The sequence below is a fragment of the Terrapene carolina genome, unplaced genomic scaffold, assembly GCF_002925995.2.
Source record: "Terrapene carolina triunguis isolate 2854851 unplaced genomic scaffold, T_m_triunguis-2.0 Scaffold66, whole genome shotgun sequence".
NCBI lineage: Eukaryota > Metazoa > Chordata > Testudines > Emydidae > Terrapene > Terrapene triunguis.
In genome coordinates this window covers 16,196,857-16,224,281 of record NW_020664417.1, presented here as the reverse complement: position 1 = coordinate 16,224,281, position 27,425 = coordinate 16,196,857, and the positions used below count along the sequence as shown (strand labels likewise).

General features: G+C 41.4%; 1 protein-coding gene across 1 annotated transcript in view; it reads left to right on the top strand.

Annotated features, from left to right (window-relative positions):
* RNF150 (ring finger protein 150) overlaps window positions 1-25,725 on the top strand; it is a 192,786-nt gene extending 167,061 nt beyond the window's left edge. The window contains exon 7 of the mRNA XM_024208116.3: window positions 22,674-25,725. Coding sequence (XP_024063884.1) covers window positions 22,674-22,792 — 119 coding nt within the window. The 3' untranslated portion in view covers window positions 22,793-25,725. The remainder of the gene's footprint in view (window positions 1-22,673) is intronic.
* Window positions 25,726-27,425: the final 1,700 nt, after the last annotated feature.

Sequence of the window (27,425 nt, the reverse complement as noted above, 5' to 3'; positions counted from 1 at the left end):
TATATTTGCCACATTCGGATTAGCATGGTGCTGCATGACAACAAAGAAAAGTGCTGCAAGCAGAGAAAATGTATGGAAAAGATGCAGAACAAGATACCAAAACATAGGCGCTGACTCCATAGGTGCTCTGGAGCTCAAGCACCCACTGAAAAAAATAGGGGGTGCTCTGGATTAATCTTTTGTGGGCCCTGGCACCCAGACCGTGGTCGCGCCCCCTGCTTCTTCCTGCCCCCGCTCAGCCTCTTCCCCCAAGGCCCTGCCTGCTGCTCTGCCCCAAGCTCCGCCCTCCACTCAGCCTCCCCCCACCCCCAAGCCCCTACCTGCTGCTCACACAGGGTGGGAAGCAAGCAGGAGGAGAGGGGGTAGGGGCGGAGAGGAGCAAGCAGTGAGCGTGGCCTCAGGGGGAAGAAGCCAAGTGGGGGCAGAGCACGGGTGGGTGGTGGTGGGGGCCTGGACCAGACACTGGGGCCCCTTCTGCATGTGGGTCCGGCGCCATTGATGCCATTGTAAACCCGTTACCGAGCACCTGTGAGCCACTGTGTTGCTGACAGTTTCATCCAGAAAGCTACAGTGAGATGTAATGTCTTTAAACTGGGCCGTTAGTGAAGACAGCTTGTAGGTGAGTGCAATGATTTTAATGTACTGTAATTCATGATAATGTAATTATGTAGTTTAATAATGATTAAATTAAGATATCAATGATAGACACATATTCAATAACTAGAATATGAAAGAAGTGTATAAATATGCTGAAAATAGCCTCACCCCAAAACTGGCAGAGCCCCTCCCCAAACAGACACACTTCTTCAAAAGCACCCACCAGCAAAAACAAAAGTCAGCACATGTGTACCGAAGTGTCCTGAAGTCTACTAGTGAAGAGAGGACAGCTTATCAGATGATGATGAACATGCTTTTATAATAGATTTCTTAGATAGCATTATCTCAAGAACCAAAATGCAAAGTTAGTTAAAAAAAAATAACAAAAATTAAAAATTTCTCCTGATGAAGTTGTAAAATGAGACAGTATTTTTTGAATATTCCACTGGAACATGGCCCTTTCAAAGTAACATATCAGACATGCAAGGCAGTACTTGAGGTGCATTTTGTCCAACATGCATGGTATATTTAACAAGGCTAAGGCATTTACTTAGGAACTATGTTTGCTAAAGATTGTGTCAATTCTGCTTCAAGAGACATTCAAGGTCCTAAATATATAAGTTCCTTTCAAAATATTAGTGATACCTTTAAAAATGTCTTTCTAATATGTGAGAAGCCAGCAACCATTAGGGCTGCAATACTCTTATAATAAGAGTTTTTAGAAAACACGACCCTAAACAAATCCTGCTCTGGAATTTCTGATGCCTGTTCTCCCAGCTGTTCAGAGGTTGATAGCCTTTTCCATTCTGAGAACACATTTTAAAGGAAAAGGTGCCAGGAAAAGCTGGGAAGGAGAGATCATCTTTTGGACTGGTCAGCCTGGAATACTACTAATTACTGTACTTTCCACCCACTAGTTGGATGCATTTGCGTTTGTTTGAAGGAATTCTTTCTTTCTCTATCATGCTAAATAGATGTGGCAAATAAACACTTCAGGTTATGTCCCATTAATAAGAATCGGACTAATGCTTGCACGTAAGTCTGCCTTCCCGGTGGAATTCTGTGCATGTAAAGGATGTTTATTCTGATTCAGAAGGTTCATATTATTTCTAAATGAAATAATTGGGCCATATTTTAACTTTTTAATGTTTTGCAGATCCCCAAAGGCATTATTTTGCCATATGGAAACTTTCAGTTTAAAAACAGAGCCTTTTTTTAGGTCAGTGGAGCTCAACTAAAATATTTTTAAGAGTTTATTTTTTAAATTTTATATCTTAAAAATGGCTACACTCTTTTTATAGCAGTGTTAATGATGGACATACTAACACAGATTTAAAATTAGTGGTGCAAAGGTACTTGTATTTATTTAGAGGTTTCACAAGTAACTTTCCTGGTTGTCAGATCATTGAAAGATAAAATAACAAAGCTATCTTAGCTTCCCTTCTGTGGGTAGGCTAGCAAGTCGCCTTCGTTCTTTCTTCCCAAAGAACGTGTGTGAAGGTTCAGAACTTAAAAATGATTTTTAAAACTGTAAAGATAAATTGGGAACAGAGGTATTTCTTTAAAAATCTGGAAAAAAACCTTTTCCATAACTAAAGATGTATTGAAATGAATGGAATAGAGCCAGAAGCTTTTCAATTCAAATAAAGTGTTCAAAAATGAGTTTTTGTCTTGGTGTAAATTGGATACTAACGCTTCAGTAGACTTAATATGGCTGCTTCTGTTAGAAGGTTTGTGTGCAGCATAGCAGCAAGTTAATAGCACACCCTGAGTGACCAGATGATCTAGTTTTCTAGGAATATCCTCCTCACACTTTTAAAGAATTTGTTCACCTTTCCAGTGGTTTTGTTTTTGTTTTTGATATACTGCTTATTAAAAAAAAACCTGCAAACTGAAATCCTCTCAATAGAACAGAAATAACATAGGCTTCCCCATTCTGCCTGGCCAATGAGCCTTAAAGCTGATCTTGAGCTGGCCTCCTCATAGAGTCAAAAGTCAGTAAAATCTCCTTGTTCATTATGGCTGTGATTTGCCTTTATGCACAAGACCTGTGCACCACTTCAGTCCCACTAGCCCCCTATTTTGAAGACTCAAATCATGCATAGGCCTTTTGCTGGTCTTCTGCACAGGGTAAATTCCAACCCTAGGCACAGCCACCTCTTGCACACAAGCGGAGTGCTGCACCTGTACAGAGCCCCATTGACTTCACAGAGGTTCCACACAGGTACAGCAATCCATCAGTGCCTCAACCCTTGGCCTTTCTAAGGAGTCTAGTTAGTGCCAAGTATAATGGATGTTTTTGTTATGTGAAAGCTTGGACTGAGATGGTACACTTATTTTAAGTAGGCTGCCAAACAGCTGTCAAGTGGTAACAGCTTTCCATCACTACTGGACTGGGCTGGGTTTGGATCAGTGACCTGAAACTATCTCCACTGCACTAGCTCTGCTGCTTTTTGTCGCTGTGTCCTCCCTTCGGTTTGTAATTGTCACATCTCCTTAGCACCTTTAGAGCAGGAAAGTGGAATTTTTTTCTTCTTTCATTGTATTATTTATGTTAATAGAGGGGAAAGAAAGTGAAAGAAGCTCATTAAAGAAGCAAAAAAAAAATCACTTGTTTAAAGATGGTAAAATAAAGAACCTGGCCTGACATTTCGTCAGATCAGGTCAAGTTAAATGACTTAATAGATTTGTTTCAACTTTTAAAAACTTAACTTTACCTTAAAGTTGAATCATTTGAAAAATCTTTTATTTGAAATGCTCTTGTTACCTCAATTTCAGATCAAACAACAGAAGGGCTGGCTTTATTTTTCTTTCTGTAAGTCAGCTTTACAAGCACTCCTTTAAATAAGCTTTTGACTCCAAGAGACATGGTCTAGAAGGCAAAGGCTGTTTTTTTAATAGTTCAATAAGTTTGATTTCATCATTTCAGCATTATTAAGGAACATGTCCCATTTCAAAAGAGATGTATTTTAAAGCTTTTATTTGGACAAGACATGGGAGAAAGAGCTTAATTTATAGGAGGTGCTTTTCTAGGCTGCTATTTAATAGTCATGCATATATGTGCACACACATACATACATGTTAGAATTTTGTCCACTAACATTAGCACTGCTGCAAGAGATAATAAAATCTTGAAGAATTCTGATCCAATTAGACATCATTCTACTCTTGTCTAACTCCTATTCTATTTGCAGTTTCATCTGGACATAATTACTTTTAGAATTGCCTGTTTTTCCTATATAACGTTAACTCAGTGTTTTGCTTAAATCAAGAAATATTTCCACATGTTTTTAAAAGCTCCCCAAAGAACACCCAGAGGACAATTAATGTGCTTTATTTTGTCCAAAACTGAAAGGTTTTGATACAGCCTCTTTTTCTGGCCTAATGAAAGGAAGCCTGGTCCTAATAAAAACAGTTCTTTGCCATGTAGATTGTCTTTTACTCCTGTGCCCTGCAAAGCCTAAACTTTATAGCTCCTCAGGATTGCTAAATGTCCTTTGACCTGGGATTTTATGTGATGTTGTGTGCTCTTTGGTCTTGGTTACATACACTGTACTGTATTTACAAAATTCTCTTGGAAATGTTCATACTTAAGAAGAAAGGGTGCTGCCGGCTGTGTTGATTTACTTTACCCTTCCTATTCATCAGTCCTGCGTGTACCAGATTCCTGGATAGACCATAGCTGCCAGTATAAAGTCTAACCTGTTCGTCTATGGGTTGGCGCAGCTTAATCTACTGCATTCCCTGTCACCCTCCCTCGTACAAAACAAAACAGAAAAATAGAAACCCTAAAGTGAGTTTGAGTAATTCTAACTAATCGACATATATTGGTAAGAGGGGTATTCAAAACTGAAGGGACACCAACAAACAAGAACCTTTCAGTGAAATTCACCCTGTGCAGAAGGCCGACACAAAGCCTATGCACCACTTAAGTCCCACTTATGACTTCAAAAGAGGATACAGGCCTTAAGTGATGCATAGGCCATCAGCAAAGGGGTAAACTTCACCTTTAGTGAGAAGCAAACCCAAAAACATAAGTTTCAGTGCTAGAACAACTATTGGTAGCATTATTAAAAGTTGGTTGGCAGGCAGGATATGGGTGGTTAAAACCTTAAGTAATCAAGTGGGTTACTAGTGTGTTCAGATTTCGGATCATTTCTGTTCAACATCTATATGAATGAGCTGGAATGTAGAACTTATTGCATGGTGTGAAAGATTGTGAATGACATCAAGGCAGAAGAGAGATGTGGTTGATTAGTCAGCTCTAGAATGCCAAAACTCCTTTTCTTCCTCTTTCTTTTTTGTGAACAAGCTCTTGTAGCTTTTAGCTGACATCCAGCTGTCAGTCTGCACTGGCAGAGGGATGGATGACATAAGTTAATTTTTTTTTCCTAAACTGGGTACAAACAGTGGGTGATTTTAGTTGCTACCAGATATCCATATTTTTCTCCTTAAGAATGGAAATATACTTCACAGCTTAAAAATCTTGTTCAACTTCTGAGCTACTTTTGAAACATAGTTGAGTTTTCCTTTGTTTAAAAAAATTGTTTGGAACCTGGAGAAAATGAAAAATATGAAAATGACAGAGCAACTTCAGGTCACTTACCTTCAGGGATGTGTTTACTATACTATCAGCACTGCCTGGTGGTGTATCATTTCAGTGTTTGCTAATGAACAATAGAGGCAGTGTGCTAGCTTTAGATGTGTCGATCTGGAGTTCTTTCACTTTCCTATTTGTAATCATGAGCCAAGATTGCATTTCCAGGTGTGAGTGGGTGGGCTGTGCACATGCAGAGAAGGAATTATACGCTTTGAAAATAACAAGAAACCCAGCATAGATAATTTTCAAAGTGAGGTTTCCTTTATATATAATAACCATGCTATAGAATTTTTGAATCATCCTAAAGCCTTTAAATGCAAATTATAGTCATTCCATAGAAATAAAAAAAAACAATAGAAAGATCACTCTTTATGAAATACTATAGATTTTCAAAGTAATTTCTATACTCTATTAATTTTATCCCCATTAAAGTCTACAGGACTTTTCCATAAGAGTTGAAAGACCAGAGAGTTAAACCATTTTTGTTCATTGCTAATGCACATATTGATGGCTGAAACAATCTCCCCCCCTTATGGCAAACTGAATGTTCATTATTGTTCATTTTAGTTTTTTCATCTACCATTAAGGTTTCCCTTGTATGTTTTCTTTTTCTATGGACTTGTGACTCTTGACCTTTAATCTAAATACTGTACTTTAGTCAAATGACTCCAGTTTCTTTTTGTTATGCCTGCCTATTGTATAATGGGTTAAGCGCATTTAATGAGTGACATTTTTACAAGATAGAGAGTTGAAATGGTCAGATGTGGTGAATCATATATGCATTCTACATCCAGGGCCTAATCTTGCAAATCAGCCTGTAGCCCATAGAGGGCTGTGTGATGGTTATCACAGTTGGGGCGGGGAGAAAAGGAGGCCACAGCTCAGCAGCAGAGCTGTTACTACAACTTTCAGGCTGCAGTAAATTTCTGTTCTGCCTGAAACATGTGCTGCATGGGTAATAAATAGCTGGTGAATCTGTGTACGGATGGATTCCCCCTGACCACATATCCAGCCTGCCTAGCCTTCCCAAGCACAGCTACACAGGGTTCTTGACTGCACACCTTGCAGATGTTCCACATCCCCATCACTGCTTCCATTTTTTTATACACTCCCTGTACAGCAGGACCTGGTCAGTTCCATTGCATGTTAGGCCTTTTACACTGTAAAGAAAGGGGCAGAACTTGCCCCTAAGTTAATATATATTGGAATTACCTTATTTTCTTGTTAGTAATACACGAGATGGTATGTGGGATCAATACTGGGAACGAGATGACACTCATGCCATGTTTCAGACAACATAGATATATTTCCTCATAAATTATTTTTTTTCTTTCCATTCTGTTTGCTTGAATCAGGAACAATTCAGCATCACCACCAATGGTAATATTATTCTCTGCTTGTACATATTACCACACTAAATCCCATGATCCACACATGCTTCCATTATGTGTTTGTGCATGAGACCTTCTCTGTACTTGCTCTTGAAAAGCCGGTACATTATTTTCCTGGATAATACTTTGCTAGTGACCTTAGCTGTTGAGAGTTTATGCAGTAAAATATACTCACAGAGGCAGATTTGAAAATCACTGGCACGTTGCCAAGAGAAGCATACATGACCAGATTTAACAGTTCTTATAGTCATTCATAGTTTAAGAATTAACAAGAATTGCCCTCAAAACAAGCTATTCATTTTCTGGGGGGTGGCAAGGTGACAAATCACAGAGGTTAAACAAAAAGGGCTCTGTTTTCACTTGCCACAGCAATCTTAAAGTTTACATGATAAAAATGACTTCTCACCATACATGAACTATAACGTAGTCAAAATTTAATTTTTAAATTAAAATTGACATTCTATAGACTATTGCTGGTGGTGGCCCTCTTTTTGAAAAAAGATACCATTCGTGATCCATAGCCAGAATGTAATGCAAGAGACATTTCCATCACATTTTCACAGACGTGTCACATTACTTTCACCCTTTTACTGTTCACCCAAGATTCCCTCCTTACAGCCCCGTATGTATCCTTCCTTTTGTCTCATCTATGTGCTTGGTGTCCACCTACCTGTGCACCTAGCGCCTCTTTTCTCATTCTCCCAAGCCGCCTATAAAAGCGCTTCTTCCATGAAGCCTTTAAAAAAAAATGTCCTTTGCCACCCTAAACTCAGTCCTATATGCAATGTATGCTGTGTCTGAACAAGACTAAACCTGTTTGATCAGGAACCTTCTCCCCTCGTGTTTGCAGAAGGATAAATTAAATAAAATAAAATAGCCACAGTAGCAATTAGCATTCATCTTCCTGATCTTGGGAAACACATATTAAACTGTGATTGGAACCTTATACTTTTGGATTTAAAAAAATCTTTTCTATAATAGTCTAGCAGTAGACTATAGATTATGTAGCATATATTATATACTAGTAGTTCATATGGGAATATGTATATTAATCACTACCTTTATTTTGCTCTTCCTATCACTGATATTTTTTAAGTGGCATGCATCACAATTAGAGATTTCTACTCCCTTTCTACAGGGCATACACACGTACTCATTTCTTAACTTAGTTATTGTAGTAATCCTTGCACTGTTTGTAATATAGTGATGAATGATTCATAATCTATGACCAACCACTACACATAGGTTTATTATTATTTTTAATTTGTATTGCCATAACCCCTACGAGCACTAACGATGGACCAGTACCCCGTTGTGCTAGGTGTCGTACAAACACAGAACAAAAAAGGTGGTCCCTGCCCGAAAGAGCTTATGATCTAAGCACAAGACACAAGTCAACAGATACATAGACAGACTGACAGGGAATACTAGGAAACAAGGAGACCATTTTGGTCAGCACGGTGGGCAGTGGTGTAGGCACACCAGTGACATAACCATTGTCAAGGTTGTTGTGGGCATCCTGACAAAGGAGAGTGTTAAGGAGAATAATGAGGTAGTGTTGTGGATGTTTGAGGAGCTCCTCCCAAGTGTGAGGCACAGCCTGAGAGAAAGCACGAAGGTGCTTGTTTAATATTTAAGCCAGCAATGGAGGCTGGCATCTTGGTCCAACTGGAGGCAGGAGTTGACCTCTCGTCAGGGAATGAGAGATGATAGGATCAGATGGGCAATGTGAAAGTGAAGACAAGCAGTTTATATTCAATGCAACAGAGAAATGGGAGCCAGTGGAGGGACGAAAGGAGAAAGGTGACATGGTCCAAGCAGTGGGCTAGGAGAATGAGTTAGATGGCTGTTTCTTGTGACTGGATAGGGTGCTGTGGCTTGTTTGGCTATTGCTGGAGGCTCTTTCTGGGTGGGGGGCTGGGCCTAGCTGTCAGATATGTTGGCGATGGAGCTTCTGCTGACCCAACACTCAACTCTGGGGCACTGCCTCCGCAGGAGGCTGTGTTGCTGGGCACCTACCCACTGGAAGAGCTGCTTGAGCTGATCACTGTGTTGAGTGGAGGAGGAGGAGAGAGTTGAGGAGCTACAGTAGAGCTGATAAGAGTGTGGGAGGGGACCAGGAGGGGGCAGCAGAAAAGAGAGGGGGGGATAAAAGGTGCTCCTTTCTTTCCCTGCCATTGCTCCTGCAGGATCCTCTCGCCCAGGGCATTTCGCTTCCCACATCCCAGCTTATGGGTGTAACTCAGCAGCTGCTTCTTACGACACACTCAGTGTTTGAGAAGTCCCTCCCTCTTGGGCCCTCAGATCCCCATCCCTCAGCTTTCTTAGGTAATTGCAAAGTTGTGTATTAAAATGGTCTGATTTCAATAGCATCTGTTTGATTCTCTCCATGCGGTTGGTGGTGTGCATGCGTGTATATAATGTGTATATAAATGTACTGAAATCGCCGTTGACAAAGCTATCGATGAAATGTCAGAACATGACACAGCAATAGTTAGATAAGCCTAAATAGGTCAATATCTTGAAGGTTTTTACACCAGTGCAGTAGCTGAAAGTGAATTATATAGTACTTAGGGATGAACCGTCGTGGCAGCCTGTCAGCTTCCTAAGTGGACCAGCTGTGCTCTGTTTCCAAGATGGCATTTCCAGACATGCACTCTGTGTTCAGGAGACCCACCTAGCTGATGCGGCCATTCATTCAAAAAAATGGCAAATAAGGCACCAGTCTTTCTTGACAAAACGGTTGGTGTTCATGCCCAACCTGTAACCGTTAACATTTGACATTTCTGGCTATGGCCATGCAATGTGTGTGCCTGGGTGTACTGTATAGAGAGGTTAGGCACAGTCCTGCTCTAGGGCCTCAGTCCTCCAAACACTTAAGCACGTGGATAATTTCATGCACATGAGTAATCCCGTTAACTTCAATGGGACTATGCGTCTCAGCAACATTACAAAGATATGTAAAGTGTTTGCAGGATCTGGGATGTTGCCATGCCACAGGGAAAAAATACATTTGAGAAAGGAAAGATGGAAATATACACAGAATAAAGAAAGCAGGTTTTCTTGTATCACATGTTGCACATTATGTATGTTCCTGATTTTATATGTGGGGCTGATAGCATCTCCGATTGTTAAGATTGCCCAACACTTCCTATTATAAGACCCTGTTTTCAGTTGCGTACAACTTTGCCAAACTTCAACCATTTGGGATGAAATGTTACATGCCAGGTATCTGCCTCAGGTTGAATTTTTTTGAAAATTTCAGCCCAAATGGTTCAGCTGTTTGTTTTTCCCATGCTAAAAAAGTCTGGTGACCTTTTCTTTCAGCATTTATAGCACCCCCAGGCTTTGGAGCAGGGACTGGAAATTTGGCAATGAGCAGCCTCTTTGCCATCCCTGTGAAAATGTGCCTGAATTTGGCCTAGTACAGAGGTCGGCAACCTTTCAGAAGTGATGTGCCGAGTCTTCATTTATTCACTCTAATTTAAGGTTTCGCTTGTCAGTAATACATTTTAATGTTTTTAGAAGGTCTCTTTCTATAAGTCTATAATAAATAACTAAACTATTGTTGTATGTAAAGTAAATAAGGTTTTTAAAATGTTTAAGAAGCTTCATTTAAAATTAAATTAAAATGCAGAGTCCCCCGGACTGGTGGCCAGGACCCGGGCAGTGTGAATGCCACTGAAAATCAGCTCGCGTGGCGCCTTCGGCACGCATGCCATAGGTTGCCTACCCCTGGCCTAGAAATAACACTTTGAAGAATCACAATTTGCATATGCTCAGTAGAAACTTCTTAGAGTTTAACAGCTAAAATTTCCTAGGATTCCATCCTCAGAGAACATGCTCCATCCCCTCACAGATCCTACATGTCATAGAATCATAGAATATCAGGGTTGGAAGGGACCTCAGGAGGTCATCTAGTCTAACTCCCTGCTCAAAGCAGGACCAATCCCCAACTAAATCATCCCAGCCAGGGCTTTGTCAAGCCTGACCTTAAAAAAACGCTAAGGAAGGAGATTCCACCACCTCCTTAGGTAACCTAGGTGACCAGACTGCACATGTGCCATTTGCACAGAGCAACTGAGCACAATACAGCCCAAGGCTACAGGGACAAAGCCAGCTGTAGTAACTGTTCTGGGCCAGGGTGAGGCTGGGCAGTGGAACTGAGAACAGGCAGCCTATCTCTTCTGTGTGCTCAGAGACCCCACCCCTGCTGGTACCTTGGCAGATGGATGAGAAAGCTGCCTTAGACAAACGCTGAGAGAACAAAAAGTGGAGCAGTGGGGAGGGAAGGGAGTAGAGTGGAACATTCAATGTGGTGATACTGGGATTGGAGAGAGAAGAGAAACTGGAATCAAGGGGAGACTGGGAGCCAGTTGGCTGGGGGGACACTGAGATTGGATGAGGAACTGGGGGAGAAGGGGAGACTGGGACTTGCTGGAGAAGGACATGGAGACTAGGAACTGGAGTGGGTGGGAACAGTGGGAGGGGAGACAGATCTGACAAGGAGCTGTGATGCGGGGGGGAGAACTGGGACTGGCTAGGTAGGCACAGAGATTGGGCTGGGCAAGAGAACCTGCGAGGGAGTGGCAGGGGGGAGATTGAATGAGGAGCCCGGGAAGGAAGACCAGGACTGGGAGCCAGAGCAGCAAGGAGAGGAGAGACCAATTGGAGAAGGGGCTGGGAACTGTGACTGGCTGGGCAAGCAGATTGGGACTGGATGTGGGGAGGGGAAGACACTAAATGTGGAGGGGGGGAAGATTGGGACTTGGGACAGGGGACTTGGATGGGAATACTAGGACTGGCTGGCCAAGGAGATAGGGATTAGGAAAAGAAGTCTGAGGAGTGGAAACTGGGATTGGTTAGGAGAATGGGGCTGGAACAAGGAGCTGGGGTGGGGAAGAGACAGGACTGGGACAGGGGCAGTTTGGAGGTGATGGGCCAAAAGGGATCAAACATGGGGAAAAGGAGCAGAAGAGTGTGTGCCCACTAGGTCTCGCCATTCCTCTGCTGTCAGCAAATATCTTTGAAACCTACTGCCAAAGTGTCCCATCCCCTTCTAGTGCTGGTCCACATAGAGGATGCCATACTACTGGTATCAATTACTCCATTAGCTCAAGTGGCAGGGGTGTGTGTGGTGGATCTAAAGTTTCCAACCTTTCTAACAACCCATATGGGTGTCAATATGATGCCATGTGATGGAATTTCTGGTTTTTAAGATATTTTTTTAAAACCTAGGATATTGTGCGCACACACACACACACACATATATGAGAACGAGGAATGTCTTAGGAAGGTGGGAAAGTGACTAATTTTTGGAAAGAAGTGAGTTTGAAGCACAACTTGAACAAGAAAAGAGGAAAGGGAATAGTGTGGCATCAATGATCAGAGAAGACATTCCAGGCATAGGACACAGCATGGGAGAAGGCATTGAGATGGCTGAGGGAGAAGAAAGCATACATGAAAGAGATCTGTACAATACCCTTTAGCAGCTGGTAGGTGATAGTTGATGCCAAATATATTCCATAATTCGGTATGCTCAGGAAGGGCTGGACTGATCCTCTCTCCACAATAAAATGCGTTCCCGTGCAATTATTCTTGAAGTCTTTTGTGGACAACGTGGGGAACAAATGTATGTAACTTTTCCCAGTGTTGCACCTGACTTCTGTCTCAGTAGGACGTTTGCAGAACTTCTTTTTCCTGAGGAAGGGGTGGATTTTAAACTAAAGCCTGCTTCCTTTACACACTTGAGAGGTCCCATGGTTATCAGATGTGACTATTTCCATGAGTAAGGGATCCAGTTTTGACACTATCTTTCAACCATAGCTGAAAATAATAACAAAAAGTATTTCACTGTTGAGAGACTGTCTTAAAATAGGACCAGTAATGCTGATGTTTATTGTTAGAGATGGCAGCACACAGTAGTACATCAGGACTGTTCTGGCAATTGACCTAGAAACATGCTTGCCTGAGTTATTAAGCATCTGTGTAAAAGATTATCCTTTTGTACTGTTAGACATTTCTTATCGAGGAAAATACATTCATTTATTTAAATATTTATGGTGGGTCACTAAATTTGTGCGGAATATATCAATCTGGGTGGGCAATGGGGTAGAGTCAATGTAACACATGGCCTAATAGTTTAAAGTCTAAAGTTAGGGTCCTAAATATAAGTAGCCTTAGGTTCATGAATGCTAAGCACCCACAAATCCCTTTGGGAGCCGCAGATAAAAAACAGGCCTATATATGGATTTATGAACCTAACTTTAGATATGAAAATTTTGGCCACAGTGTGCAGGATTTGATGAATCCTAGAAGAATGGTGTTGAGAAAGGTTAGGTGGAATAGAGGGAAGATGGGTTGGGGAACAGTCCTGGCTTCCCCCTATTCCACCTACCCTTCCTCAACACCATTCTTCTAGATGTAGCACCATCATTTGATAAGATTATCCCATAGTGTTACCAGGACTGACTGAAAGATTAGGGTGTAAACATGAATCTGTCCAACTCATCTGTATTTACATCCCTCAAAATGAACCCAACATTGAATTTGAGATAAACACTTTTGTCACAGCACAGGCATCATCATTGTCTCCACATCACAGTACCCTGCATTCTGGGAGCCCATTGCTGGAGTGTGGACAGTGGGAAGAAGACAGCCATCTCCCCCTGTGGCCAGCCAGAAGAAAATATCCCTATGCTCCACTAGCCCTTTCAGATAGAATAGCTGCGGGATGAATTCCTGGTCAGGATTATGGATCTTTGTGGAGAACAGTAGAACTAAAGTTCTTTAGGTTCACTTACCTCCAATTCTGCAGGTTGAACATAGTTTATTGCAGGGGAAGGAGTGTTATTGCGTCATCATCATGTTATTAGTAAATAAAGACTAAGGGTGAAATCAGTAGGAGTTTTGCCATTGACTTCATTGGGACCAGGATTTCACCCTAAGTGTAAAACTGAACATACAAAGACAATATGGGCACATTTTCAGTCACAAATTCTGACGGGACAACAGGAAAGACATGATTGTGTGGTGTCTGGCATCAATACATTGCTCTTTTGATAGTGTAAAATGTACTTCATGCGGGAATCATAGCTATAACCCGTGGACATAATTCCTCTGAGAATTGCAGTATGTGGTAATCTAACCCTTGTAGAAGAAAATTGATTTGTTTTCCTTTACAGATATTGGATTTGGAACCCAAAATGGAGATAGCTAAAACTAAGTTTAAGAACAGAGAAAAAAATCAGGTCTTAATCCAGTATTAAAACACTGAGAAATTGGTTCTGGGACCCTTAATCCAAATCCTTAGAATATTGCATGCATATAAATGGTTGCTGCACAGTAACATATTATACAGCACTTCTGGAGCATTCTGAATCCCTAGAGCTTAATTTCCAATGTAAATTAAACTCCAAGAGAACACTTCCTAAACTTTTTTGCCTTTAGATGTTTCTTCCAGGGATTCAACAGATGTTTTTCAACTTAATCAAAAATTGCCAGAATGGTTCCATATACAGCATATTGATTTTACTAGGAAATTATTACTCCTGTATTATGACTCCTTATCAAGTTTACATCGGACACACTGAAAGTGAAAGTGTCTTTCAGGTGTCAACTACACTTAGAAGGAAGTATTTTAATTAACAGTCTGTGCCCACGACAGCATTGAGAACACTGATTTCAGTGGAATCATACTAGCATAAAACTGATATATCATAGTTGGGATCAGGCTGTATGTCTTGGATATAGACTATATTAGTTAAAAGAGAGAGAGACAAATTATATCAAGGATTCATATATAGCAAGGATTTGTGGAAGAAATAGTCTTGTCTCTTCTCATTCAGTATATTTTTGCTCCCTGGTTGTATTGAGGGCTCACTCACATATTTGATCTCTTTATGGCAACTCACCAGGCCTATGTATGGACTCTCCCAATTTCCCAGAAATTTACTCGAGTCAAACATAAAGAGTTGATTGTAGTATGAGATTGTACCTAGTATGAATTGTTTCAGGTCATTATGTTCCATTCCTTCAGGAATGCCCACAATTTTATATTTTATTTTTTGCACCCTCTATTTTCAGTCATCTATACAGGTCATTTTATCCTTCAGAGCAGGGGTGGCCAACCTGAGCCTGAGAAGGAGCCAAAATTTACCAATGTACATTGCCAAAGAGCCACAGTAATTCGTCACCACCACCACCCTGCCCCGCTGCTCCCAGCACCTCCCGCCCACCGGCAGCCCCACCAATCAGCACCTCCCTCTCCCTCCCCGTACCTCCCGATCAGCTGTTTCATGGCATGCAGGAGGCTCTGGGGGGGAAAGGGAGGAGCGAGCGCGCGGCAGGCTCAGGGAAGGGAGTGGGAAGGGGTTGAGCGGGGGCAGGGCCTGTGGCAGAGTCAAGGGTTGAGCAGTGAGCACCCCCCGGCACACTGGAAAGTTGGCGCCCGTAGCTCCAGCCCCTGAGTCAGTGCCTATACAAAGAGCTGCATATTAACTTCTGAAGAGCCGCATGTGGCTCCGGAGCCACAGGTTGGCCACCCCTGCGCCAGAGCCTTGTTGTGGGTAGTTACATTCAATTAGATCTCAGTCTCATTCTGTATGGAAAAGATTCTAGTCTCCACCTCAATATCTCTTGCTAATTTTCCTGATATTTTCCCTACCATCGAAAAGATTCTTTTGATATCCCCTATCTCAGAGGTTGTATAGCAGCTTCAGCATTTTCCTCAGCATCTTGGATTCTGAAGCATTTCCCCCACTGCTTTGTTCTCCTTTTATAGACATCTAAATGTCTCCATCAACATTGTTAGCTCCAGTGTACAGAAACATGTTGTTTGAAGTTTTATAATACTTCCCCCTCACACATACCCCAGGGCAAGTTTGTAACCGAGACCTTTACCAACAGCTCATTAACATGCAGTTTTATTAAATTCATTATTGCTACTGTTGTGGAGGAGTCACCAGATGGCACTGTTAAGCATACTCTTACAAAAAAATTTTCTTAGCATGTGTGCAGGGTACAGTCTGGTATAGTTGTTAGTTTTGTGATGCAGTTGAATTGAGAGTGGTGAACAATAAACTTTCATTTTAATCTCACTAACAAAAATCAGTTCTTGAGACATAATTTCCTCCTGGGAACTGGGCACTGCTGCCTTGGTTAGGATTTCTGAAACATGGGATTGCCTGTGTGCCATTTGTGACCACCTCTGTTGCAGGACTGGAGTATATAGTGTAAGAGTATATAATGTACACTAAGAAAATACCTTAACTCCATGGGACTGACAATCTTCTGCAACAGGAAACCAACATGCAAGACCCCAATATCTACGCCTTCTCAGCAGAGGGGTGACAGTAATATATATAAAGGACTAATTTGGGCCTGGCCCCTCTCTGGGTATGAAAAGGAGGGAGAGGACTTGAGTATTTTTTTCCTTTCCCAGTCCTACCTCTCTGCTTGGTGGCCAAACACAATAGATCAGATTTTCATCAAGATTACTCAGATTTTCACCAGAATAATACCATTGACATCAGCAGAGTTAATGTGGATTTATACTGAGCAGAATGTGGCTCAGTGAGTCCAAGGAGACTGCAGAGTTAGCAATGCTATTAGAGCTAACCTCTGGAAAGGAGGCAGGTCAACATCCACTCTTCCTTACGCCAGCCAGAAAAGCTGGCCAGACACGGAGAACAGTGGACAAAGGTTGGTGTAGCAGCCATATTTTCTGGCCCCCAGGACTCCAGGAGGCAATTCTGTCTACAATTTCCCTTTGGGGCAGGGTGCTTCCATACGTCACCTAACCTGAGGTAATGCCTTAAAGCTAAATTTGAGCCACAAATTAGAAATGGGCAGAAGCTGCAAAGTTGGGATCTCTGTCTAGCTCTGAATCCAAACTTCCCAATAGTTGGAGAGTGTCTGGGTACAGGCTTAATTCCACCCCTGTATAAAATAAACAGTTCTGAAATTGGATGAGGTTTCATGAGATGGCAGTATGAGATCCTGTCAGATACAGTGTATTTTTAGATTTTTAGATGAGGGCTCCATTGACTTCAGTGATCAATGTATACCAGCTGAAGACCTGGCCTAAATAATGCAATAAACTCTGTAGTTGTAAAATGTCTGACTGGATGATGAAATCAATGTGTTTATATATATATATATATATATGCGCCTTCAAAGTCAAACATTTATTATCCTCTGTCAGGAATTGCAACATTAATTAAAACATCAGAGGGCAACCCAAGAAAAGTGTATTTAGCACAAATAAAAGCCTACATTTTATGGTAGGCAGCATTGCCTGCACATAATTTTAGAAGTAAGTTGCCTCCTACAAGTTTTTTCTTACTTTCTAATTCATGTGACTGTCATACGATAAAAAAAAATCATTAGCCCCCAGTAGGTTTTGTGCCATCAGTTTAATTGTGTGCATGAAAGATTGGACTCCTTAGTAAGCTGAATTAGTTCATGGACCATTACTAAAATATAAGGGAATGGAGATCAACTTCCTACTGAATAGTTTACTGCTGTGGCCCAAGCTTTTAATCCACAAGAAAAAAATAAGTTTGGCTTGAGTTACTCTTTTGGCAGCTGAATTATACCTTTGGTGACAACTTTCATTTAAAGTGTAATAAACAATACTTCCCCTGCTTCCTCAAGAGAGGGTATAATAACAGAGTGCTACCTGAAAGCCTGGAGAAGGGAAAACGGCAAAAATCTTAAGATTTATCTATCTACCCTTTAGCATAGAGAACAATCTATAGTAGTTACGTTTTCTGGTATATAGTATTTGGGGCCATTTTTCCAGTGTGTGGACTCACTGGTCATAATGGCAAAAAATGTGCATGCTCCCACTGGGTCCAAAACTCAGGTTCTGCTACCTTTCCACCCCACCGAACTTAGGGGCAGCTGGGGATGGCATAGCCCCTGGTATATGTAGGAGCAGCCTGTAGGCTGCCCTAACTTGCACTGGTTAGAAGGATCCCTTAAGGCAGGGGTTCTCAAACTAGGGGTTGGGACCCCTCAGGGGGTCGTGAGGTTATTAAATGGGGGGTTGTGAGCTGTCAGCCTCCACCCCAAACCCTGCTTTGCCTCCAGCATTTATAATGGTGTTAAATATATAAAAACGTGTTTTTAATGTATAAGGGGGGTCGCACTCAGAGGCTTGCTGTGTGAAAGGGGTCACCAGTACAAAAGTCTGAGAACCCCTGCCTTAAGGCCTATTTCAGAGATCCAGGACTGCCTGAGTGGAATGCTCCAGCCAGACTCCCTGAATAGCTGCTATGCGAGGGGGTCAGGAATGGGTGGTGTAGAGTTAGCTACAACAGCTTTAAACCAGTCAGGGATTCCCAGCTGCCTTATTAGGGTCGTTCTCTGTCCCCTTCGTATCAACTGGAGCTAACCAAAAGGGACCTATCTACCTTCGTGTGTGCAAAAACTACCACGTTTGCATGACTAAAACATTTGGTTTTGATCATGGATTGGATAATTACACAAGTCCCAGATCTGTGACTATGAATGTCTGTTTGCAAGCACATGAGATTCTTCCTTGGCAGTGGACATGTGGTCTTTTTTGTAAATGCACCCTTATGCCCACAATTGACTGTTTGTCCCGTTCCATCCCAGAATGTTATGAGCTATGACAGATCCTTAAAAACCCATATTTCTAACTTTCTTTTTACTAATAGTTTTCCCCCCAAAATCTATACAAATATTCAAAGTATTAGGCAAATCTTTAACAATGGCTAAGCATTGCTAATCATAGGGTTAGAATAGACTGCAAAATCTGCAATTTTCCTGTTTTTAAACCACCAAAGTAAATATTATCGGTTCATAGTTTGCTTGCAATTAGTACTAACAAATGTAACCACTATTTTTATTAATAATTTTGCAAACAGATGAAGGCTGCATCGCTATTATATTAACTAAGCCATATACCGGGGTGGCCAAACCGTGGCTTCTGGAGCCCCCCACACCTCATCATTCCTGGCTAACAGACTGGGGAAGGGGGCAGGAGCTCAGGGCTTCTGCCCTGCAGCGGAGTCATGGGGCTGGGACTTCTGCCAGAGATGACTCCTGCCTGCTAAGAGACGGGGGCACAATTTAAAGGTTCAGCCCTCCCAACAGCTTGAGTCACATGACCCCAGGCACCCTCCCCTCTTTCCCTCAGCAGCTTCTCCCTTCAGCTCCCTGGTGTAAGCAGTGACCAACAGCTGGGTGCTGCAGGGAGGGGCCTCTGCTTTAGCTCATTGGGGAGAAGCAGCAGCAAAAGCAGCTGAAGCCCGAGCCTGGGCAGACACCTCCCACGGGGCTGAAGCTCCAAGACTTCCCTCCCCTCAGGGCTGAAGCCTCAAGCCCCAGCAGGCACGCCCCAGCTCTCAAACTTCTGAAGATTGTCATATGTGGCTCAGTGGGTCAATTAGTTTGGCCAGCCATGCCATATGCAATCATACATAGCAATATCATTAGGGCAACAGCAAAGTGAAGTCAGGTGCAGTATAGGTTAGAAACATTCTTTGGTTTTATTTCCTCTTTTTCATACCATCATGTGTCAGAGAACACAACTGAATGGAAATTGCCTATACAGAATTAGACAGGGAAAGGCAGCATGCTGTGACATGTAGCTTTACTTCTCTTGGAAGTGAAAGGAAAGTGACACTGGTGTTCTGAATGAGGTCTACCATTACCCACTGTAGGTGGTAAAATCAGCTTGTGAGGTGCCTTTTGCTTCACTCAGCAGCATGCCTCAGTCACAAAACGCTGCAATTTAAAGTGTAAAATGTTACAGTGCACATTGGCAAGCAAAATTGTCAACCCTAAGCAGGCAAAAATCATGAGTCAAGCCTCCCAAATATGAGATTGCCTACAAATAATAAATTGGGGTTCTTTTTACTTGCCTTCTGTTTTTGAGCCTTTAGCATTCACATTTTCAAGTTTTTCTCTGCTACCATAAGGGTAGAAACTTACTTGTTTTTTTAAATGAAAGTTAAGATTATCACCTGACTCTAGGAGCTGGGGCTTTAAGAAAATGTATTAAATATGACAAACTTGCAATAAAATCATGAAAGTTGGCAACACTGCGTCAGGCACATAAAGCTGTGCTAATAATGTTGTGTTAATGCAAAAATACTCTTAGTAAATTGGGCTATGTGTGACTTATGATCATGGTAGTCACAAATAGGACATGAGAAATGGGGACACACAAATGCTACTAAGCTGTTTGGAGCATGCAGTTAAGGCAAAAGTTGTTTACTCCCTCATTCTGCAAAACTCACTGGCAGTGCTATTGCACATCTGGTAAAGAAATGGCTAGGAAGTCCATGCTTCATTGGGGAGCCCAAATGATGCAATTGGTAGACAACAAATATTTCTGGAGACACTTATACATGGTCACAGATCTGAGTGGAGCACTGACCATATTGGCATAGAAAGCATCAATGCAGAAACCCTGCTCACAGCCAGATCTGTACATAGAGAGAAGCCAAAACTAAGCGGTGTCTGGTGTATCTTATGCTGACTTTATAGGGTTTGAGCCAATGTCTATTGCAGTCAATGGCTGCAACCCTCTTTGCTTTAGTGGAGCAGGAGCAGGCACTAAATGCTTAGAGATACATCTGCTCTTTTGCATTGTTCTCACCTGTCAAAGGAAGTTCAGCACTGAGCCCATTAAGTGGAATGCAGTGTCACTGTGAAGAAACTAGACAAAAATCTTGGCTGTCCACAACCTTAATTTCTTCCTTGCCACCTTCTTCTCACTGTATTGAAATGGGCGGCTACGGCTTTAGGTTTTTTAACTTCTGCTTTGATCGCAGATGAGCTAATCCCCTGAAAGAATGAAAAAGGAAATATTAATGCTACACAGCACTTACGTAGCACTTTACATCTTTGAAGTGTTATCCAAGTGTTATCCAAGTCCATCTTTGAAGTGTTATCCAAGTTATCCAATGACCCCTTGCGTCATTAGTCTGATTGGATTCTATTTCTGTAACAAGGAAGGTCATTGTAAAATGACTGTACTTGGACAGCAGCTTATTGTTTTTTAAACAACGATTAATTTTACCCAGTGTGTTTCAATTCCTACTGTGATTTTTTTGCCAAAGGAAAATAAGTCTTTTATTACAGAATAGAAGTGAACAGGTTTGAAAAGATTTCTCGCACCTCTGAACATGAGGATGTTAGGAAGTCTGTAGGTAAGTCATAGCGCTACCATCATCACTGCTCTGTCTTCCTGCTCTGGACACTGCCAAGGTCCTACTATCTCTCCCTGGAAAAAACAGCACCAGAAATACTTATTAGATGATGATGTGACATCTCTATGGAAGGGTCAGCATGGTTGTTCAGAATACCTGTGTATAGGTGGTGTAAATCAGCTAGTTCATCTTTTACCTCACATCTAGTTCAGGTTAAAATTACTTTTGTCTTGAGAATCCTCCAGCTGACTTTTAATGTGGTTAAACCATATGAACAATGGAATATATTGTCAATTAAATGTAAAATGTAATATATTATATCAGTTTGTTTTGATTATCACTTTATTTTTAAAAAATCCTAAACTTTGAAACATACATTAATATACCAGTAGTCTGGAAAGTTTCTTTCAGGCTTAGGCAGTTTTTATTAATAAAGATGATGATTGCGGTCTCAGTGAAATATACCTTTATACTTTTTCACTGTTTGATCTAACAAATAATCCAACAATCTAATGTAATTAAAGTCCATTAATGTTTGCATTCTAGATTATTCATTCAGTAAGTACTCCTTTTCCCTCCGGTAGTAATATTTATAGCCAAGGCAATAGTTTTAAACTGTTGGCTACCGTGATATTGATGGAGATGAGTTTATATGGATAGATATACTTGTGTGTCAGACTATTTGTCTTACAATTACAACGTATATAAATATCGAAGGTGAAAAGTTGCAGGGAGGAAATGGCATGCAGTAACTGTTTGAGTATGCACTAACCCAGCTGTTCTTTATTTATCTTGCCAAAATATCAAGTCTGATGGTGGTACAAGCAACAATAGACACACCTTTTCTTTAATAATCACAGTTAGAATCTTGCACTTATTGTGAGGAGGATGAAAAGGGATCGTACTTTTTTACTTTAGGGTAAATAATACTGTATTTTTTGCTTTTGTGGTTTGATTGAGGTATCATTTCATGACCTCATGACAATCTCACATCCACCTTTAGGCTTTTTGTTTTCAATTTCAGTCTAGCTCAGATTCTGTGGTTCAGTTATCAGCTCTAGAAATGAAGTTTAGAAAGGAAGAACTACCACAACTTTAACTACACTGTATCATAACAGTGAAACACTGTCAAATCTGTTTAATTATAGTCACAATTATGAAACAGCAGCCTTGCAAAAGATCCACACTGTCGATCGGAGTTGGCCACCCAAGTAACCTTTTGCCTCTGGAATTCCCTCTTCCCTTGTCCCCTCCGTCCCCTCCTAACGACCAGGACATGATGGTTTTCTTATTTGTCCTCAAAATATTAGCTTTATCCTGCAGTCTTTTGGTGTGCAGATCTCCCATTGGCTTCATCAGTGTTGAAATACACATACAATATGGGCTGCAAGATCATACCAAAAAGGTGGTGTTCTTCCTAAACATAGAGCATAAGGTGACTTGCAGTCAGGTGAAGGTTAATTGATCTGCTTCTAAATTTAGTTGGGATCAAGGTGAATTAAGGTAGAAACCCTGGGACCGATGAGTCAGGAGCTGCCAGAGTACACCTGAAAGACTGAGCAGGAGAGAGATGTGGGGTAGCTGATATGTATTCGGAGGAAGTGTCAGTAAAATACCAGGAAGGTCATGGAGACTAGCAGCTCTATGGGAACCTTTTCAGAAGTGGAAGAGTCTGGCAGAAGTTTTTGTTATCAAGGCCCTTTTTAGCCTTACTTCACTCTTGGCCGGAGTTTGTTGATTTCTAAAACATCTTAGACAGAGATTGAATAGAACGAGACTCCAGGATCCAAACATTGGGGAAGCTTGGATCTAGATCGTGGGCTTCTCTCTGGATTTAAATATCTGTGGTAAACTGACATAAAGACTTGAACATTAGTCCCTTTTCTTGTCTTCTTCCAGGTGAACAGGAGCCAGCAGTCAGCAGTGATTCTGATATATCGTTGATTATGGCGATGGAGGTGGGACTGTCTGATGTGGAGCTTTCCACTGACCAAGACTGCGAAGAGGTGAAATCATGAAAAACAAGCAGAAAACCCTACTAAACTAAAGGGTAGGCATGAGGGGCAGGGACAGAGTCAGCTTTCTAGAATTTGCACCAGTCACATATACACACTCATACACACATACACCCCTCTAGAACACTATCAATCCAGTGCACTCCGTTCTGAGATGGTCATGAAAAAGCAATAGCAACAGTTGTGTCTACCTGGATGCAGTTTCATCATCTACATGTGTCTATTTTGTTCACATGGAAGATGAAAGCTTATTGTTTTCCCACACACTTAAAAGCAATCCTGTACCTCTTCAGTGGCTCGTAAGTGTACAACTGAAATGACAGCTTGAGTGTTTTCTACTCTTGTTCATTGTTTTTTTAAAAGAAGATGATGTTTATTTATAGTTGATTATCGATGGACACTGGGGTTTTTTTTTTTCGTTGACTGACCCCAGCTTTTCCAAGAGTTCAGTCTGGAAGTTTGAATTCCTCTTCTCTGATCATTTCATGATCTGTCTCCAGGATTTATTATTGCCTTGACATTTCTGCATGAAGTATGCATGGCTTTGAAAAGAAATAGTGCTTCAGCACTCTGTATTAATATGAAGCCTATTTTCTTTAAGATTTTAAAACCTTTAAAGTGGGTCTTGGAGATTATATCTTCAAGAGGCCTTTATCCATGTGAGTTGAAGCCCTCAATTAATTGACATTGGTGTATTGTTGTTTCAAACAGCATTATGTTGGCTTCCACTTACAGAGCTCGATTAAATGCACAGACAGTAACATGTGTAAGAGAGAAAAATAATGGCACTAAACTTCATCCTGTACTTGCTATATTTTCTGCCATTGACAGCCTCTGGTATTAATGGCCTTCCTTATGACTTCCTTGTTCAGTAGCTGGAAAACAGGATCTAGTTTAAAATCAGGTACTTCCTTAAATTTAAAAACAAAAATCAGCAGACCAATGAGTGTCTGAGCAGTTTCAAGAGGGCGCTTGGTAATCCTCTTGTGGGTATTTGTAGTTGATGGAAATACTTTTAGAAAAGGTCTGAACTGTAAAGACGATTACAATGTCAATTTCCAGAATAAATAGTTAAACCAAGAGCAGCTGGACAAATTGTTTACCTTCATATTTTTAAGTGCAGTTTTTGCACATAATTGTTAGCAAACACAAGGATTTAGGTGAATCTTCAGTTCACTGCTTTCTAGAGACCTCTGAATGTGGCAATAGGAGTCAGATGAGCAACTGGTGTATTTGAACCTGAAAAAAATTTAAACAGAAGAATTCAGGTTTTTTCTGGCTGATAGATTAAAAATTAAGGCATCGTATGAATGCCAAAACCGAAGTCTTTAACTATTACTAGCCTGTCTTTAACTATAACTTACAGAAATGCACCACTTATTGCTAATTATTCAGGGGGCGATTTTATGTTTCAGTCAAAATATTCAAGTGCAAAGGAGGACTTTCAGCTTGTTGTTTATAAGAGAGTGAACATTTTCTTTTGACAGTCAAATGATTTAAATCACATTACCCCTTCTTGAGCAGGTCAGTAGAATCAACAGCACATGGCTCATATACAAATTGCAAGGAAAGGAAAACTATTTTCACCTAACTGTATTATAGCAGAATCTCAAAATGCCACTATGTTCTTTCAGCATTGCCATTTTAATCTCCTCTTTTCAGGCATTTATACTTTAACTATAAAAATTTACTCCCTGCTGAAACTTGGCATGTGAGGTCTTACAGTAGGAGGAATTTGTTTAACAATTTTTTTTAAAGCTAGTTGATTCTTTCTTAAATTACAGGATGGGTGAGGAGGAGGGAGAAAGAGAGTTTGCTGGACTCTTTTTGTCCAGTTATGACTCGCTTCATTTTGTAGATGAAATTTTGAGTGTTCTTAGTCCACACAAGTGAACTAGGAGCTTTCAGCAAAATAACCCAAGCTAATGACAATTCAAAACTGTGGGCCGGTGCACACACCGTTACCTTTTTATAAACAGTTTTTAAAATATATCTTTTTGTTTTATTAAAGGGACATAGTCAATTGGAAATCTAGTCAGTTTGAAAAGCAAGTTAAAGATAATGTCAGACTCTTCACCTGCTTCGGGTCACCGTTGCCAATATTTGTGGTTTTATAATCAGATTTTTTTAACTTTTTCTGTTCGCTGTTTCTCTGTGAAAGACCCACACTAACCTCAGGGGAATGTGACTGACTGACTGACATAGTGAAGTGCACCCCTGGGCACAAGGTAGCACATAATCCCCACTTAAGCCCTAGAAATAATACTGAAATGGGATGTAAGTGATGTATAGGCCTTCTGCACAGGGATAAAATTCACCTAAATTGGCTATACAGGGGAAATAAGGAAACTGATATACACAAAGAGCTCTCAATACACAAAGTAAACAAACTGATGAAGTAGAGAGAGAGAAAATTCACTCATCTCTCCCAGTTATAGTCATCTTAGGAGTTACTTGGATCAAGAGTAAGTTAAAAAAATGTTCTGTCAGAAACATGATGTTTAAGTTGACTGTGACCCTTAACATCAAATATTTGCAGACTATGAATAGACAGAACAATTAGAATCATCCTTAAAGCCAGCGCATGGATTGCAGTTTAGCTGACTCAAAGCATTTATTTTATTACAAAACTTTTGTTAAACTAATGTCAAGGGTGAGCATTGCCAGTTATCTCTAGTCATCTCATATTGGGATGATCCCAACAGTAAGGCAGGCGAGGTCAGTACTTCAGTGAGGGATGAAAGAAAACCCTAACTCTTTGATCTGGTTGGGACTTAGGCACATGTTTAAAGCTAAGCACATGTCGTGAATGGGGATGCTTTCCTAAATCAGGACCTGATTGATAAAGTGTTCTTTGTATTTGAAATTTGTCAAGCACCTTGGGAATCTTTGGCTGAAAGATTATTACATTACGTTATTAAACCCACAAAATCAGGAAAGTTAGTGTTAAGACTAAGGCCTGGTCTACACTACGACTTTAATTCGGATTTAGCTGCGTTAATCCGAATTAACCCTTCACCCGTCCACACTACAGAGCCAGTTAATTCGAATTAAAGGGCACTTAAAATCGATTTCTGTACTCCACCTCGACAAGCGGAGTAGCGCCAAAATCGATTTTGTTAATTCGAATTAGGATTAGTGTGGCCGCACACCACCGAATTAATGTGGTTAAATTAATGGGGTAGTGTGGCCGCACACCACCGAATTAATGTGGTTAAAAACCGAATTAAGGTGCTTAGTGTGGCCGCGCACAATCGAATTTATACAACCTGTTTCCCAAATTCGAATTATCTAAATTCGGATTAATCCCGTAGTGTAGACATACCCTATGTGCCCTCTATAAGATGGAAAAAAAACAATTGATCACCTTTTATGGATATGTAAGGGCTTTGATAAAGAGAGGTAAAAGCTTTTCGAGGAATTAAAATATCTTAAGGTAAAAAAAATACATTATGTGATTTAGTAACAACATTAGTGAAATGGAGTATTATTAAAAAGATGCTGTTACATTACCTGAAAGACATAGGGCAGAGTGAGAGGATATAAACTGCTACATAGTGAGGAATTATAGTTGGTATCATAGACTACTCAATCAAGTCTACTTCAGCATAGAAAAGAAAGGTGTGGCAAAGGAGTCCCTGACTGGGAGAAGAGTCTGGGCCTAGAAGTCAGAGCAGAAGGTTGAACCCCAGCTAGGAAAGGCTGGAAGTGACAGATTCATGAAGAGCAGACTGGGACAGAAGAAGAGCTCTGGGTGTGGTAGAAGATGCCAGAGCTGAGTATGAACTTTTGTGTTGCAATGTTAGACTTTATTTTGGGAACCTGGGGATAATTTTGAACTGTTTCTGTTATTAAACCAGCCCCAGGCAAGGGTGATATTAGCCATGAGAAAGAGCGTGAAGTTTTTAAGGGGCTCTGAAGACAGAAAACAAGAGGCAGGATGCTGTAGCGCCACCTGTGGCCATGGATGGGGTGCTCAGAAGATGGCTGACCCTGCTTCAGACTTGACGTAATAGCTAAGGTTCCAATGCTGCAAACTTGCATGCACTTAATTCTATACATGTAAATAGCTCCAATGAAGTTACACATGTATGTATGAGTGTCTTTTTGCAGGGTGGGACCTAATACACTATTTAGGTTACTAATGAGTCTCCTGCGTGTAGACCTGATGGTTCTATGCCAGTGTTTTTCAAAGTTTGGGTCCTGACCCAGTACTGGGTCGTGGCATGTAAGGCACTGGGTCGCCTTGTTCAGCACCCAGGGACCAGGACGTTAAAAGTCCCATCAGCGGTACTGCCCAGCTAAGGCAGGCTAGTGCCCCTCTGTTCTGACTCAGCACTGCGCCCCGGAAGCGGCCAGCAGCAGGTCCGGTTTCTAGGCAGGGGGGCCACGGGGCTCTGTGCCCTGCCCCTGCCCCAAGCACTGGGCGGGGGGGGGGGGGGGGGAGGGTCGGTGCCTGCGGGTGAGAGCCGCGCGGAGCTGCTTGTGTACCTTCGCCTAGGAGCAGGACTTGCTGCTGGCTGGTTCCGGGGCGCAGCGCAGTTCGCGGTGCCAGGACAGGCCTGCCTCTGCACCTCAGCTGCACTGCTGACCAGGAGATGCTGGAGGTAAGTCTGTGCCCCAATCCCCTGCCCCC